At 41.8% G+C, this 15,943-nt stretch overlaps 1 protein-coding gene across 2 annotated transcripts in view; it reads left to right on the top strand.

The window, feature by feature from the left end:
* UNC80 (unc-80 homolog, NALCN channel complex subunit) overlaps positions 1-15,943 on the top strand; it is a 195,549-nt gene that overhangs the window by 104,250 nt on the left and 75,356 nt on the right. For both annotated transcript variants that reach the window (XM_044304892.1, XM_044304891.1), the window contains 11 exons: positions 1,421-1,559; positions 4,979-5,160; positions 5,253-5,384; positions 6,544-6,730; positions 8,776-8,907; positions 9,125-9,268; positions 13,131-13,231; positions 13,323-13,409; positions 13,510-13,693; positions 13,792-13,886; positions 15,707-15,796. In XM_044304892.1, the coding sequence (XP_044160827.1) occupies positions 1,421-1,559; positions 4,979-5,160; positions 5,253-5,384; positions 6,544-6,730; positions 8,776-8,907; positions 9,125-9,268; positions 13,131-13,231; positions 13,323-13,409; positions 13,510-13,693; positions 13,792-13,886; positions 15,707-15,796 (1,473 nt within the window). The remainder of the gene's footprint in view (positions 1-1,420; positions 1,560-4,978; positions 5,161-5,252; positions 5,385-6,543; positions 6,731-8,775; positions 8,908-9,124; positions 9,269-13,130; positions 13,232-13,322; positions 13,410-13,509; positions 13,694-13,791; positions 13,887-15,706; positions 15,797-15,943) is intronic.

Here is a 15,943-nt window from a genome sequence, read left to right as displayed (position 1 = left end):
TTTCAGATGTTCGCCAGGCTCATGGGCCCTAGTCAGAGGGGCTGAGCCACAGCTTTTCCGTTGGCTGCCATAAGAATGAATATTCACATTCTTCTCTCGGATCATATTTGTCCACATGTGTTTTTTTACCTGGATGTAGAATGTTAGCAGATTTAATGAGGATTTTTAGCAGAGACATTAACATCCTTGCCAAATCCAAAACGTATGAACAGACCCTGATACAGAGATCAGCAACCTGCAGCACTCCAGCTGTGGTGAAACAACTATAACTCCCAGCATGCACACTCACTTGTCTGTTCTCAGAACTCCCTGTAGAAGGTGATGTTTCACCAAATGTAGTTTAGGAGCATTGGAAGCCTATACCAACTAGAGACAATTTTACGGATTCTTTCCGGGCCCTTTTAGCAATGAGATAAATAGAAGCATTTTGACTGTCAAGTAAAGATGTTTGCCCAGTTTCCTTTCACAGGCCTTACAATATGCGGTTGAAAAGAAGTGATCAATACAAAGTAAAAATCATGTATGGGATAATTGAAGGAAGGACAATATAGTTTCTTAAAATTAAACAGGTCTCTAATCAGACTCACATTTGTAAGAGCGCACTACTCTGTTTAAGCAGCAGGAAGTACATTGAGATTTCATACGTAATGTGGATACTTACCAGGCGAATCATAGCTCCCACTAACAGTATAGGGAAGATATGTATATACATGTAGCAGTCTATGCTCCAGAAGTCAGGCAAACAGGTAAGAAGGAGGCTTGGCTGGGGAACCGATCACTGAGATGTTTGCACTATATAAATCCTGCTCTGAGACTGCTTTTCACCATCACTTTCTTGTGTATTTGACCTGACTTGTTTAGCGGACTTCTCTTTGCCTTCTCCTTGCTTGCTACTCTATTTGACCCAGGATTCTTTAGTGACCATTCTCCTGCTTTGCATCTCTGTACCATTTTGACTTTGCTTATTTCTGACATTGCACTCTTTTGGCTTTGCCGTTTGATGGCTCTGTTTCTGACCCCGGCTAATGAAACTACTCATCTTGCCCACTCCACTTGATAAAAGATACCTGGTGAACACAAAATAAGATCCCATACATCTAGAGGGACTTCTCAGGGTTAGCTAGTTAGTTTGTTGACAGTGGTATCACTCTTATCATGGTGACTATTCCACTGGAGGCAGGGCCCTGTAGTGATAGGGGTGTTGTAGGGTAAGTTTGCCAGCTCTTGTTGAACTGGGTAACTAGCTTAATGTATGGCAGTGGGCAAGCAGTTTACTACTGGACAGGTTACTTGTGTCACATCAGTTTCGCTACAATATGTGTGTGATGGAAAATCCCTTTAACTGTCTATATTCATTCATTATATTGCATCTGGTGTTTGGTTCTTTTTTATACTCATGTAAATGTTTTGTATATTCTAGGTTATGAGCTTGTCTCCTGCTCCTCTGTCTTTGTTGATCAAGGCAGCCCCTATACTGACAGAGGAAATGTACGGGGACATACAGCCAGCTGCATGGGAGCTCCTATTGAGTGTGGATGAGCACATGGCAGGAGCTGCAGGTAATATTTTATTCTATAAGAAATATATCTAAGTGTAGACATATTATCTTAAAGAAGCACTCCAGCATTTTTGCCTATATAGTGCAACATAGGCTTTTCTTAAAGAATAATCTAGTTCTTGTGCATGCCTTGTTTATATATATTTTAGATGGTGTGTCATTCATAGGTTGTCTGCCATCTTGGTTCGTTTTACCCCTCTCATATGGGTCTCCTGATGCAGCCTGGGCTTCAAATTATCCCTCGGCCATGGCAGAGGAGGGGTTCTCATCCCACTGCACTGGCTCTACTCTGACTTCTGTCCCCTAACTTGCACGGCAGAGTCTGTTAGGTGATGCAGCTTCAGATTGTCCCTTCTTCCCTTACTTTTGATGGGTTTCTCTCTATCAGCTCTTATAACCAGGAGGCAGAGAAGTGAAGCTGCATCTCATAGGAATACATAACAGATTCTGCATCCAGTATTCAAAGACAGTATTAGCGGGCACTGATCCTCTGATATGTTAGATAAATCATAAACTATTATTATAATTTCAGCAGCACTCTGTTTATGGGATGACATATAGAGTAACAAAAAGGGTTAAAATGGTGGGAAGAGGAGGTGTTTGAGATAGGCTTGGAGGGATTTCATAGATGCTGATGTAATTCTGCACTTCACAGGTAGTCAGTCACACAGGGAAGACTGACGTCCTCTCTAGGGTAAGCTCTGGATTGGTGGTCAGAGGGGATCACATGACCCATGTGTCCATAATGAAAGTATTTAAATTAGAGATGAACAAACCTTTCAAGATTTGTTTCAGGTTTGCCATTTTTTTATTTTTTTATTTTGGACACAAATCAATTCTACCCATAACAACAAGATAGAGGAGAGAGAGGCCAGTATGCTACTGTGAGTTTCTCAACAATATATATGTGTTGTCCTTGAGGGTACTCTCTTTATGGAGAATGCCTAATATGCAGAGTATGTGTGTGCCAGGCAATGGGTTTCTAGGAAAAATATTCAAATTAGGTTTCTTAAGCATATCTGATGCCAGCAGATATTTTTCCCAGAAACCAAGAGAAGTGTTGTCTAGTCTGCAATAGTAATCACGTATATTAACTGCTCTCCATAATAGAAATAGTACCAACCCAGAGGTCCCTCCAAGGCCTTGCTACTTGAAAACCTGTTTCTATTTGATAAAGAGCTTTTGACTTGAAAAAGTCAGTTGAGGTGAGGCTAGCTTAGCTATTTTCCTAGTTTTGCTACATAAGCATGTTTAAAAAGCTTGAAGGCATCAGCTGTGTAAAGATAATGCAGCACTCAAACAAGTGCTGTATTCTCCTCACTGTTTAGAAGCTCTGCTGTCGCAATTCACTTCAATGGGGTGGTTCTCTATTCACCTGAGGATAGGTAATCAGTATAACAAAAGTAAACAACCTCTTTAAGAATAAGCAATTCCATTTTAAGATTAATTTGATGAATAGATGAACCAGAGAAAGACCCCCAAAGTAACATTCTACTGAAAGTGAAACAAGAGAACTAGAACCAAGAACCAACCTCTCTCACTGAAACATGCAAGCTACTTCTTTGTCTAGAAGGAGAAGAGAACCAAAACATTTCAAGAGAAACTTGCCTTGCTTGGTTGACTGTTCTTGTGAGGTATATTTCGGGGTGCTCTTTATTAGGGAGACAAAAATATGCATGAGTATTGCATGCCAGGCAACACTACTCTTGGGTTCTAGGAAGAGTATATGTATATTTGCATATTTTAATTTGGCTGGTATGAAAAAGGATTACATTCTTCTCTGTTTTGGAAGAAAACCTAACTTGAATATCTTTCCCAGTTTCAGAAAGGTATACAATTAGCTTGCTAAACAAAAAGGAAAAGATATCCTATCTAATGCCGCAAAAATTAGTAAAGGCAAATTGAAATATACTCATTCTAGAAACCAACAGTAGTGTCACCTGGCATACTCATGCATATTTTTTTGGTCTGCCTAATGATAAAGAGCACCCCGAAGAGTACCCCACGAGGCCAGGCAACCAAGCAAAGCAAGTTTCTCTCAAGATATTCTGGTTGTCTTCTCGATCTAGAAAGAGAACTAGCTTGCATGTTTCATTGAGAGGTATGTAAACTTGGTGGGATGTTCTAGTCCTCTTGTCTCACTTTTAGCTAAATATTAACATGGGAGTCTCTTTTATAGGGGTTGTCTGCTTTTGCTATACCAATGACCTATGCTTAGGTGAATAGAATGAGCTGTAATTATACCTGCTCACTGCATCTTCATACAGCTGATTGGCAGAGATGCCTTACAGCCTTTTAAACATTCTTATATAGCAAAACTAGGAAAATGGCTAAGCTAGCCTCACATCTGCAACTAGCTTTTTCAGGACAAAAGCCTTTTATCAGAGCAAAAACAGATAGAAACGGCTTTTTAAGCTGAAAGGCCTTGGGGTGACCTCTGGATGGGTACTATTTCCAATATGGAGACCATGAAATATAGGTGATGACTATTGTAGGCTAGACAAAGCTCCTCTTGATTTCTGGGAAAAATATATGCATATTATCATGTCTAACATCTGCTGGCATCAGATAGGCTTAGAAAAGCTTAGGCTACTTTCACACCTGCGTTAGGTGCGGAACCGTCTGGTATCTGCACAGACGGATCCGCACCTATAATGCAAATGCTTGAACGGATCCGTTTGCATTACCATGAACATGCAAACGGATCTGTTTTGACTTACACTGAAAGTCAATGGGAGGCGGATCCGTTTTTTAATTGCACCATATTGTGTCAGTGAAAAAGGATCCGTCCCCATTGACTTACATTGTAAGTCAGGAAGGATCCGTTTGGCTCCGCATCATCAGGCGGACATCAAAACTCTGCAAGCAGCATTTTGGTGTCCGCCTCCAGAGCGGAATGGAGACTGATTGGAGGCAAACTGATGCATTCTGAACGGATCCTTATCTATTCAGAATGCATCGGGGCTAAACTGATCCGTTTTGGGCTGCTTGTGAGAGAAACCAGAGGCGCATTGCATGGCTTACAATATAGCACACATATACTCTGCATACTAGGTGTTCTCAATAACAAGAAAGAGTACCCCCAGACAATGCATATATATATTGTTGGGAAACCAAGTGCAGCATATTAAGCTCTCTCATTACAAAAAAATTATAATTCTGTTTCAGCCTGAACATTTTAGGAAATTAGGAAGGAATTCTGAAATCCATTCACTCATCCTTAATTTAAATGTATAAATGCAAATAAGCTGGAATGTTCCCGGTGATTTTGCATTCCCGGTATACCAAATACACTCATTTTTTTTAGCATTGCACATATTATGCATAGACTACAGTTAGATCCAATGTTTAGTGAAAATCTAGATAAACAAAATTCTGGTACAGGCTGTACATGATATAAAGATATGAATACTCTTGCAGCTGCCATGTTCCTGCTTTGTGCCGTGAAGGTACCAGATGCAGTCTCCGAAATGCTAACTTCAGAGTTCCAGCATCCAGAGACAGGGCAGAGACTGAATGCTATTCTGAAATTTCACACACTCTGGAGGTTCAGATATCAGGTTTGGCCAAGAATGGAAGAAGGAGCACAGCAGATTTATAAGGTTTGAAACCTCTGATTGTCTGAAGGTTGCATAGTACATTTTAAGAAACTTCACCTGTACCAATCCTGAAATTGAAAATGTAAATGTTACAGATTCCTCCTCCCAGCATTAACTTCACATTACCCTCTCCCATCTTGGGTATGCCATCTGTTCCAATGTTTGATCCACCTTGGGTTCCCCAGAGCAGTGGAAGTGTTCAAGACCCGATTAGTGAGGATCAGTCTGTAAGTAGTTCACTTTAATTCTATGCTCTTTTTTTCACTTAAGTCTTAAATATCTCTATGGACCTATGGTTCAACCGAATATGGAAGATGTGCACAAGATAGGGGCTGAGGAGAGCAGGGTGGACATAACTGTCATGGAGTTTTGATTATCATAAGTAGTGTGTACCGCTTTAGGGCACTTGCAGGAGCAGAACCTGACGGAATTAAAGTTAATATTCACAGTACTCCTGGCAATAAAGCCACAAAAGGTAAGTTTGCCCTGCACTCCCCAGTCCCTGCCAGCAATTTAGCATGGTCAAAACCACTGACAGACTCCCCTGAAATGTTGTAACCAAAAGAGAAGAGATATGGCCATAGATGTCAATGTATATATCCCATATCTGCAGGATAGCTGTGTAAGGATTGACTGTAGGAAGCTTATGGAAATAATTAAACTCTCTCTTCACCTAATGGTTCCTGAGGCATGCTCTAGGGACCACATTTGAATACTTGGTTCATTATAGAACAGCCACAATACCTTCTCTGTAAATTTAATAGGTAATGTTGTTTAAACAGGCTTTGCATAAATAAGTAGCTCAAATGGAGACAAGACTGTTTGTAATATATCTTAGAGAAAATGCCTCTTCTCCTCCCCTTCCCCCTTACTTTCTGCACTGATCACATACTCTAAATTAACTGGTAAAACCCATCTTAAGAGAGGTATAGAGAAGAGACCAATGTTTAGCTTCACTGAGGAATGAGAGACACCCAAAGATTTTTACAAACTCGCCTCAGTGCTGGATTCACAGCTACACTGCTAAGTACTCCAGAATAATGTCCTCCATGCAGCTGCTACTTCTGTATGTCAGAGAGAAGGTACGGAGCAGGACCTCTGTTCTCTTTATGTGGTGTGAGACTTCATAGTTGCTATTCTCCACCAACTTTGGAGCTGAGCCCAGGGAAAACTGGTGATACATGCAGAATATAATAATGGTCAGATATAGTCTTATTCCTCATGTACACAAAGACAGCAGCTTATTCTGAAAAGTCAGAAATAACAGATACAGTTTCAGCACCAGAGAAACCTTAAACTTTTCATGCTGTAACTAAGTATATGATTACCATTTCCTGATCAGATGAGAATGCCTTTTATTGTGCTCTTTTCAACAACAAACTACAGAAATCTTTCTCTGCTCGTGCTGTGTCACGATCCCACCAGCGGGCTGAACACATTCTCAAGAATCTCCAACAAGAAGAAGAAAAGAAGCGTTTAGGCAGAGAGGCCAGTCTTATCACAGCCATACCAGTGACACAAGAGGCATGCTATGAGCCAACCTGCTCCCCTAACTCTGAGCAAGAGGAAGAAGGTGTGCTATGAGTGAACATTTCATAATCTTGGCAAAATATTTATTTCAGATTAATTTTTCACATCTCAGGCTGGGTTCACATCACGTTTTTCCTATCTGTTTAACGTATACAAAAATGTATACAATAAATGGATGCGGCAGACTGATGCCATACAGTGGAATCCATTTACCATAGAGTTCTATTGTAAAGAAAAAGGTATATGTTTTTTTTTTACCAGACTCTACAGGATACAAAAGTGTGGTGTGCTGCACTTTTGTATCCTTCTTTTTTTTTTTTCAATGTATACGTCAAAAGATGGGAAAAAACGTGATGTGGACCCACCCTTATAGATAAAGATTGTCAGATAGGCAGTAATACGTATTGGGCTGTCACATTGTAGGCCAGTAAAGTTTTTGTTGTTGCCCTTGCTGTATACATGATTGATTCCAGTATTGATTTTCAAGTTAGTTATATTAATTAGTTAAAGGAGTTCTCTGGTCTTTTAATATTAAAGACCTATCTTCAGGATAGTCATCAATATCAGATTGGCGGGGATCCGCTGAATGAGGAGACCAGTGGGGTAGCTAGAAATGACTAGACCCCACAGCAAATTTTTGAATGGAGCCCCCCTACCCAGTAATTGTTTCGCAACCACTTCCTTTCATTCCGCCCCCATTCCTGTGGCTAGTAAAGATCGCTCTCTCAGACCAGGCCCGGCAGCTGTTCCATCAGTTTTTTACACTGTCTAAACTGTCACTGTATATAATTGTATTGTGTAATACTGTTGAGGGGGCCCTGACAAAATCTTTTAGTCCTCCTCCAACTGGATCGGTCCCTTCTGGGTCAGGGCCCCAAAGCTGCTGCTTCCCCTACTTCCCCTATAGCTACGCCCCTGGAGGAGACGGTGTGCCCAGTGCTGATCAGCGGGGATGCTGGGTGTCGGATCCCCCACCGATCTGATATTGATGACCTATCCTGAGGATAGGTCATCAATATTAAAAGCCCGGAGAACCCCTTTTATTACATTGCTTTAGCTTCTTAGCAAACAGAGCATTTATAATTTTAAAACTATTAGTGCATGGGTCTGGCCAGTCTTTTGGATAGAGGCCAGTGTCCGAATCTTGTACAGTAAGAAGAAGATTTAATCTCTTTGAATCTCATTGGTACAATTAAGGATGTATGAAGGAATTCATGGCTGAGATTGGAATACTGGTCATATGTGCAGCGAGCCCTGAGGAGTCGGTGCAGAGGATCGGAGGGGTAGTGGCCCTGATGAGATGTGTCGCAGTGTACTCCATCAGGCTGTTGCTTCCTGGGGATTGGTGCAGTGGAAAGGTGGTATAATGAATTAGGCCAGAAGTAAAAGAATAAAAGTCACTTAGTGCAAAGGATAGGTTGTAGTAAATCCAGCACTAGTTTGTACAAAGGGCAATTTCTCCTACCAGATCATGGTTACTGGCAGAGTGGCAAATAATGACACCTCTAGTATTCTATCTTGCTGATGTTTCTCTCCTGAACTTCTGGCAAACCGTTGTAAGCTTGCACTTGTGGCTGTAGGTGTCCATTGTGTTATACAGGCTTTTGAATTGTTTGTATATAATCTAGGTGATGGGTGTCTGAACCTTAGTCCCCCATGTGCAGCAGGGTGTAAAAAGCTGTGGCTTGCATGTCACTCTGCTGACTGTAAACGCGGTAGCTTTTCTGATATCTGGAGTTTTAGTATTCTTGCAGTCTCTCTAAAGAAGTGGTCTCACAGAAGAGTTGGAACAAGAAACTGGTCCCTAAGACCATTGGAGCAGGAGCAATTGGATATGCTTCCTTACTCCAGTGGACTCTGGCTGTAGTATACTACAGGTATTCAGATCTCAACCATGATTGACTGAGATGGAAATTCTCTTTTAAAATCAAAGCAAATGATATAATGAGCTCTAGTTCTGTTCTTCTCAATATTCCAATAATTATAGGGTTATGGTCTAGCTTCGAAGTTACTGTTTGGTGATCAAAATTGGACAAACATGATTTATAGTGGTAGAGCAGGTTTCACCTCTCTATTCTTAATTGCCAGTAGAAGAAGCCACCAATCTGAATTCCCGTCGTCTGTCGGTGAGCCCATCCTGCACTTCAAGTACTTCTCATCGCAATTATTCATTCCGCCGTGGTTCTGTGTGGTCAATTCGGTCTGCTGTGAGCGCAGAAGGTGAGCCCTGGTCAATAAAACTTGGATGCTACAGATGTAGCACTCAGTAAAGTAATTCCTGGCATGTTAACACACAAGCTTATCACACTGGATTAGTTTAACAATGTGCAATGCTTGTTACACTCATTAACCCGCTGATGTTGGCGCTTGCTAGATCTGTAGATCTGTCTGGTCACATACTGGTACTACTACAATCTTGTATTTATATTTATTTCAGATGAGGAGCATGCAACAGAGCATACTGCAAATCACCATGTGTCTCAACCACCCCAGCCTGTATTCCCAGCATGCATTTGTGCTGCTGTACTGCCAATTGTTCATCTGATGGAGGATGGAGAAGTCCGTGAAGATGGAGTGGCAGGTCAGTATTTAAAATACATGTTTTCTTCTTTAACCTGTGTATTAAAGAATTACCAGCAGGGGGCATGTTCTTACAACGTCTAACACTGTCCACTCAGTGCTGTCGGTGCCAGACTGTGTAGGGACACACCTTTTTGACAAGATGAATGGTAACACCCAGTTCTAAAAATATTATCTGGAATTGATATTTTATGGGGTACACAAGTAAAAAATTGTCATCTGTGAGCGAGAGAGGCTGCAGTATGAATCGCAATGTACCACTTGGTGATGCTTACTGAAGACAAGTGCATATAGCTCCCAATAACCAAAAATGTCTTCAGTAAGCTCCACCTAGTGGTGGTGTCAGGCAACCAGTATTTTATCACATACCTGAATCTCTGGAATAGCCTGCCGCAAGAGCTAGTCACAGCAAATACAGTAGATGGCTTCCAAAAAAGTTTAGATGACTTTTTATTTCTAAATAACATTGAGGCTTATGAAAATGTATAGAAATCATGTTCTACACACCCCTTTCGCTCAACCCCTCCTTAAAGGGTTTCTACCACTTGCTTTGCACCCATTTCGTTTTCAGACACTAGCGATCCGCTAGTGTCTGATGTACAATACAAGCTAAGTATTATCTTATTCTGTTCGGCCGTTTTGTTTAAAAAAGCACTTTTATATTTATGCAAATGAGCCTCTAGGTGCTATGTGGGTGTCTTTCCAGCACCTAGAGGCTCCGTCTACCTTCATAAACTGCCGCCCAGCTCGTCGCTCCAGACCGCCCATCTCCTAGTGAATTCAATCCTCCCCCTGCTTCTGGCGTCTGAAATCTCGCGCCTGCGCCGTCCGTCTCTGCATTCGGCGGCATTCGGCGCAGGCGCAGTGGAAATGTCTGACCGCTCCCTGCGCCGAATGCAGAGACGGATGGCGCAGGCGCGAGATTTCAGACGCCAGAAGCAGGGGGAGGATTGAATTCACTAGGAGATGGGCGGTCTGGAGCGACGAGCTGGGCGGCAGTTTATGAAGGTAGACGGAGCCTCTAGGTGCTGGAAAGACACCCACATAGCACCTAGAGGCTCATTTGCATAAATATAAAAGTGCTTTTTTAAACAAAACGGCCGAACAGAATAAGATAATACTTAGCTTGTATTGTACATCAGACACTAGCGGATCGCTAGTGTCTGAAAACGAAATGGGTGCAAAGCAAGTGGTAGAAACCCTTTAAAAGGAAGATGGATTTGTTTTGATTGCCACATCTGGATTGTGAAGGACTTTTTTTTCCCTTATAGGGTTTTTTTTTTGTCTTCCCCTAGATCAATATAGCAGGATTACAGGTTATACTTGATGGACATTTGATTTTCCAACCTTAACCCCTATATAACCTCTATGGGTAATTCTAACATATTAACCACCTCCCGTCCGCCCATTGAATAAAAACTTCCGGGAGGTGGTTGTCTATCTCCTAATAGACGTTTTAAAATGTCCTTTCAGAGATTGCAGCTGCACGCTAATCGTGCAGCTGCTAATCAGGTTGCCCGCTGCCAGTGACAGCAGGGCAACCCTTAGAGAAGGCAGGGACAGTGCCCAGGTGTCCCTGCCTTCTAGATCGCTGTATACACAGCGCTCACTGAGCGCTGTGTATACAGTGCAGGAAGCGCTATGAGCTTCCTGTTCTGGCCCGGCTGTCATGTGCTTGCCGGGACCGGAGAGTGCAGGAGCTGTGTGAGGTCTTTCAGAGACCTCGATCAGCCCTGCACTGAGGCTGTATAGTGCTGTACAGCCTCTGGTGGGAGTGCATTTCTTCTGTAACTGGGGCTACTATGTCAGCCCCAGTTACAGGAGAAATCAACAGTGAAAAAAAAAAAAAGAAAAAGTGAAGTAAATGTCCCCCAGAGGTCTTGTATGACCTTATGGGGGACGCAAAGTGTAAAATAAAAAAAAAAAAAAAAAAAAAGGTTTCACATGTAAAAAAAGTAGACATATTTGGTATTGCCACGTCCGTGACGGTTGGCTCTATATATATATCACACGATCGACCAAATCGGGTGAATCGGGTGAGCAATTTTTGTCACCTTACATCACAAAAAGTGCAACACCAAATGATCAAAAAGGCGTATGTCCCACAAAATTGTTCCAATAAAACCGTCATCTCATCCCGCCCCTACATAAGAAAATTGCTCAAAAAATAAAAAAACAATAGCTCTCAGAACATGGACACATTAAAACACAATTTTTTTGTTTAAAAAATTATATTATTGTGCAAAACTTAAATAAATAATAAAAAGTATACATATTAGGTATCGCCATGTCCGTAACGATCTGCTCTATAAAAATGTCACTTGACCGAAACCCCTCAGGTGAACGCTGTAAAAATAAATAAATAAAAACTGCTAAAACAACAATTTTTTTTGTCACCTTGCCCCATAAAGTGTTATAATAAATGATAAAAAAAATCATATGTACCCAAAAATAGTACCAATAAAACAGGCACCTTATCCCCTAGTTTCCAAAATGGGGTCACTTCTTGGGAGTTTCTACTGTAAGGGTGCATCAGGGGGGCTTCAAATGGGACATGGCATCTAAAAACCACGTGGCGCTCCTTTTCTTCTGTGCCCTGCCGTGTGCCCATATAGCAGTTTATGATCACATGTGGGGTGTTTCTGTAAACCGCAAAATCTAGGTAATAAATATTGAGTTTTGTTTGGCTGTTAATCATCGATGTGTTAAAGAAAAAAATTAGATTAAAATGGAAAATCTGCCCAAAAAGTGAAATTTAAAAATTTGATCCCCATTTTCCTTTAATTCTTGCGGAACGCCTAAAGGGTTAACAAAGTTTGTAAAATCGGTTTTAAGTAACTTGAGGGGTGTAGTTTCTACAATGGGGTCATTTATGGGGCTATCCTCTATGTAGGCCCCACAAAGTGACTTCAGACCTGAACTGGTCCTTAAAAAGTGGGTTTTGGCAATTTTCTTAAATATTTTAAGAATTGCTTCTAAACTTCTAAGCCAGGGCTGGCCAACTTGTGGCTCTCCAGCTGTTGTAAAACTACAACTCCCACCATGCTTTGCTGTAGGCTGATACTTGTAGGCAATCTGGGCATGCTGGGAGTTGTAGTTTTGCAACAGCTGGAGAGCCTCAGGTTGGCCAGCCCTGTTCTAAGCCTTCTAACGTCCCCAAAAAATAAAATGACATTTCCAAAAATTTTCCAATATAAAGTAGACATATGGGAAATGTTAAATAATAAATATTTTATGAGGTATCACTTTTTGTTTTAAAAGCAGAGAAATAGAAATTTAGAAATTGCAAATTTTTCAAAATTTTGGGTAAATTTGGTATTTTTTTTATAAATAAAGGTGAAATATATTGACTCAAATGATGTGTCACGAGAAAACAATCTCTGAATGACTTGGATAAGTAAAAGCGTTCCAAAGTTATTACCACATAAAGTGAGATGGCCCAGATGTGAAGTGGTTTAAAGATATTTAGATTAACAAAGTGATAGGCACACTTAAAATTTGATAAATGCTTTATTATTGTTACCCAGATCAGGCTGTATATATTTGATTGGAGGGGGTCTGACACCCTGCACCCCTGCCCATCAGCTGTACAAAGTAGCTACAGTATGTCCATTGTGTAATCCATTGTTTTCCATGGGTTCAGCTCTGCAATGACCAGCTCTGTCCGCTGTACAATGGTGGTAGCTCTGTAGTTCCACACTAACTACCAGAAGCAAAGCTACCACAGAACAGCTGACGGGCAGGAGTGTGGGGTGTCGGATCCCCGCTGATCAGATAGGCCATCAGAGGAGGATAGGCCATCAATATAAAAACTGACAAGAAAATGCCATCCATAATAGCACTGACTTTTATCGTTCCCACAGTGAGTGCCGTAGCTCAGCAAGTGCTTTGGAATTGTCTAATCGAAGATCCGTCCACTGTCCTGAGACATTTCCTGGAAAAATTAACTATTAGTAACCGACAGGTAAGGGGATAACTTTTGTCTGAATATTTTCATATAACATTTTGCTGTCCCAATCCAACTGACCTGCATTACACCTTAATAATGGTTTCAGGATGAGCTAATCTACATGTTGAGAAAACTGCTGTTAAACATTGGAGATTTCCCTGCACAAACATCCCACATTCTGTTCAACTACCTGGTGAGTTACTACGGGTCACATTGTTCTGACTTTATCTTGGTTTGCAGAATACGTAGCCTGCATGCTGGAGTATTCACAACGTTGTGGTCTTTTATTTTAGGTAGGGCTTATCATGTATTTTGTACGTACACCGTGCGAATGGGGAATGGATGCCATTTCGGCAACCTTGACCTTCCTGTGGGAAGTGGTTGGATATGTGGAAGGCTTATTTTTCAAAGACCTGAAGCAAACAATGAAAAAGGAACAATGTGAGGTTAAACTTCTGGTGACAGCGTCCATGCCAGGTGAGCAGTTCCCAAAAGTCACTGATGTTAAGTGCTCTCAATTATAGTATTCATAGATTTTATGGTTACACTATTTTTTTTTTGTTAAATTATGTTAGGTACAAAGACCCTAGTGGTTCACGGGCAGAATGAATGTGACATCCCTACCCAGCTGCCAGTACACGAAGACACCCAGTTTGAAGCCCTGCTGAAGGTGAGCAGGCTTATACACCAAGTCTCAGTTCTATACGGGAATTCTCACCACCATTTTATATGCTAAGTCTATTGGAACGCTAGGCAAACTGCAAGGCAGATTGCTGGGTGTGCATCTATAGGGTCTTGAAACCGCAATTTTGCTGCTGCAGATTTTATGTTATGTTATGACAGTAGTCCGTGCCCACCGCCACTCCTTTTCTGCTGGTGGGCATGGCCACCTTGCTTGCCTGCTCCATAGCTAATAGGGCATATGCACGCACTCTTAAATGGCCAGTGCCTGCACCCTAAGCCTCCCCAGCCAAAGGCTGACTACCCTAGGGTTCTTTTCCCTATTGGAGGGTGCCTGAGCAATAGATTCTGATACGCTAGTTTTCTGCAAAGGAGTATTGTTAGCTTGTTTGCCTGTTCTATGTACTGACTTCTGCCTGTCTACTGGATTTGACCCTTTACTGCCTGATTCGACCCTTGCCTGTTCTCCATTCTGACCCTGAACTGCCTGCCCTGACCCTGGACTGTATATCATTTTGTATGTACTCGACCCACCCTGACTTTGTTAGTTTTTTCCTGACTATGCTTTTGCCTGACCCCTTGGTGTATTGCAACAGTGCCTCTTGACCCTGTGGGTCAGCAATCACTTGAACAGAAACTACTGAAAGAGGTAGCAGTCTGGTGGTTCCCTACAGCCAGATCCCCGAACAGGGCTTAAAGGGTGAACACCAGGGGGGCCACTTAGATAAGAGAAGTCTCAAGTCAAATCTGTTCAAGTGACACAGCAGATCCACATCCGCTTTGTTATACAGTAGAGTGGATGTGATTTTGCGAAACCTCATTCACAAGCTATGAAAAAAATCTATTCAACAGCAATGTGGCTTTTAAATCTGGAGCATATGAATTTATGCTTTGGGTTTCCACCACAGATTTAATAATTTTCAATGGAGAAGGTATAATCTGTTAGGGTAGTTTCACACTAGCGGCAGGGGAGTCCAGCAGGCTGTTTCGGCGGGTGAACAGCCTGTCGGATCCGTCCTGCCGCTAGATCACGTGTGCCCCCGGACTTCCGCTCCGTCCCCATTGACTATGATGGGGGCGGGGGTGGAGTTCCAGAAGCAGCACGGAAGCGAACGGCGAGAGGCAGCAGGACTCAAAGTACTGCATGTCGTAGTTTTAGTCTTGCCGCGCGCTGCCGTGCTGCTGCTGGAACTCCGCCATCGCCCCCATTATAGTCAATAGGGACAGAGCGACAGTCTGGGAGCACATGTGAACTAGCGGCAGGACGGATCCGACAGGCTGTTCACCTGCCGGAACAGCCTGCCCGACTCCTCTGCCGCTAGTGTGAAACTAGCCTTACTTATCAGCAGCAAACTGCAACAAATCCACAGCAGAATTTCCCCTGTGTGGACATTCCCTTAATGTATATTTTTCAAGAAAATTACAATTATTTAAAGATTATTATTTAAAGGAGCAATAAAAGCATGACAGACGAACAACCTCCTGATGTATACACCATTATGTCTCTAGATAAAAAGTAGCAAAATGTATGCCTAAAGGCTTCCCCTGTTTGGCTATAGTACATCAGGAACTCGCAGCACAAACTGAACTGAAAAGTGTATTTGACTTACCCTTTTAATACAACTGTATAAAAATACATATTGTGTCATATAAGTTGTTTTTCATGAGAGACATATACAGTTGTATAGACATGGGGTTGCATACATCTGACTTATTGGTCAGTAGATATGTTTCAAGCAGACATGGTGAATGTAAACCTGCAATGCGTTGTGAATTTAGCCTCTTGTTCTGCTGTATTCCTATTACTAGGAATGTCTGGAATTCTTCAACATATCGGATTCACAGTCTGCAAATTATTTTCTGATGGATAAGAGATGGAATCTGACTCATTATAATAAGGTAAGATGAAATCCCAGCCACAGTTACTCAAATGTACTTAAGGTAGCCATTCTCATTAGAAGAAAGGTTGGCCAAACCTACTTCCTACCGTGTATGGGTATATCCCAACTCTTCCCTGACTGCAGATGTTGAGGGGAAAGAAAGGTT

The sequence above is a fragment of the Bufo gargarizans genome, chromosome 8, assembly GCF_014858855.1.
Source record: "Bufo gargarizans isolate SCDJY-AF-19 chromosome 8, ASM1485885v1, whole genome shotgun sequence".
NCBI lineage: Eukaryota > Metazoa > Chordata > Amphibia > Anura > Bufonidae > Bufo > Bufo gargarizans.
This window is presented reverse-complemented; position numbering and strand designations above follow the sequence as displayed.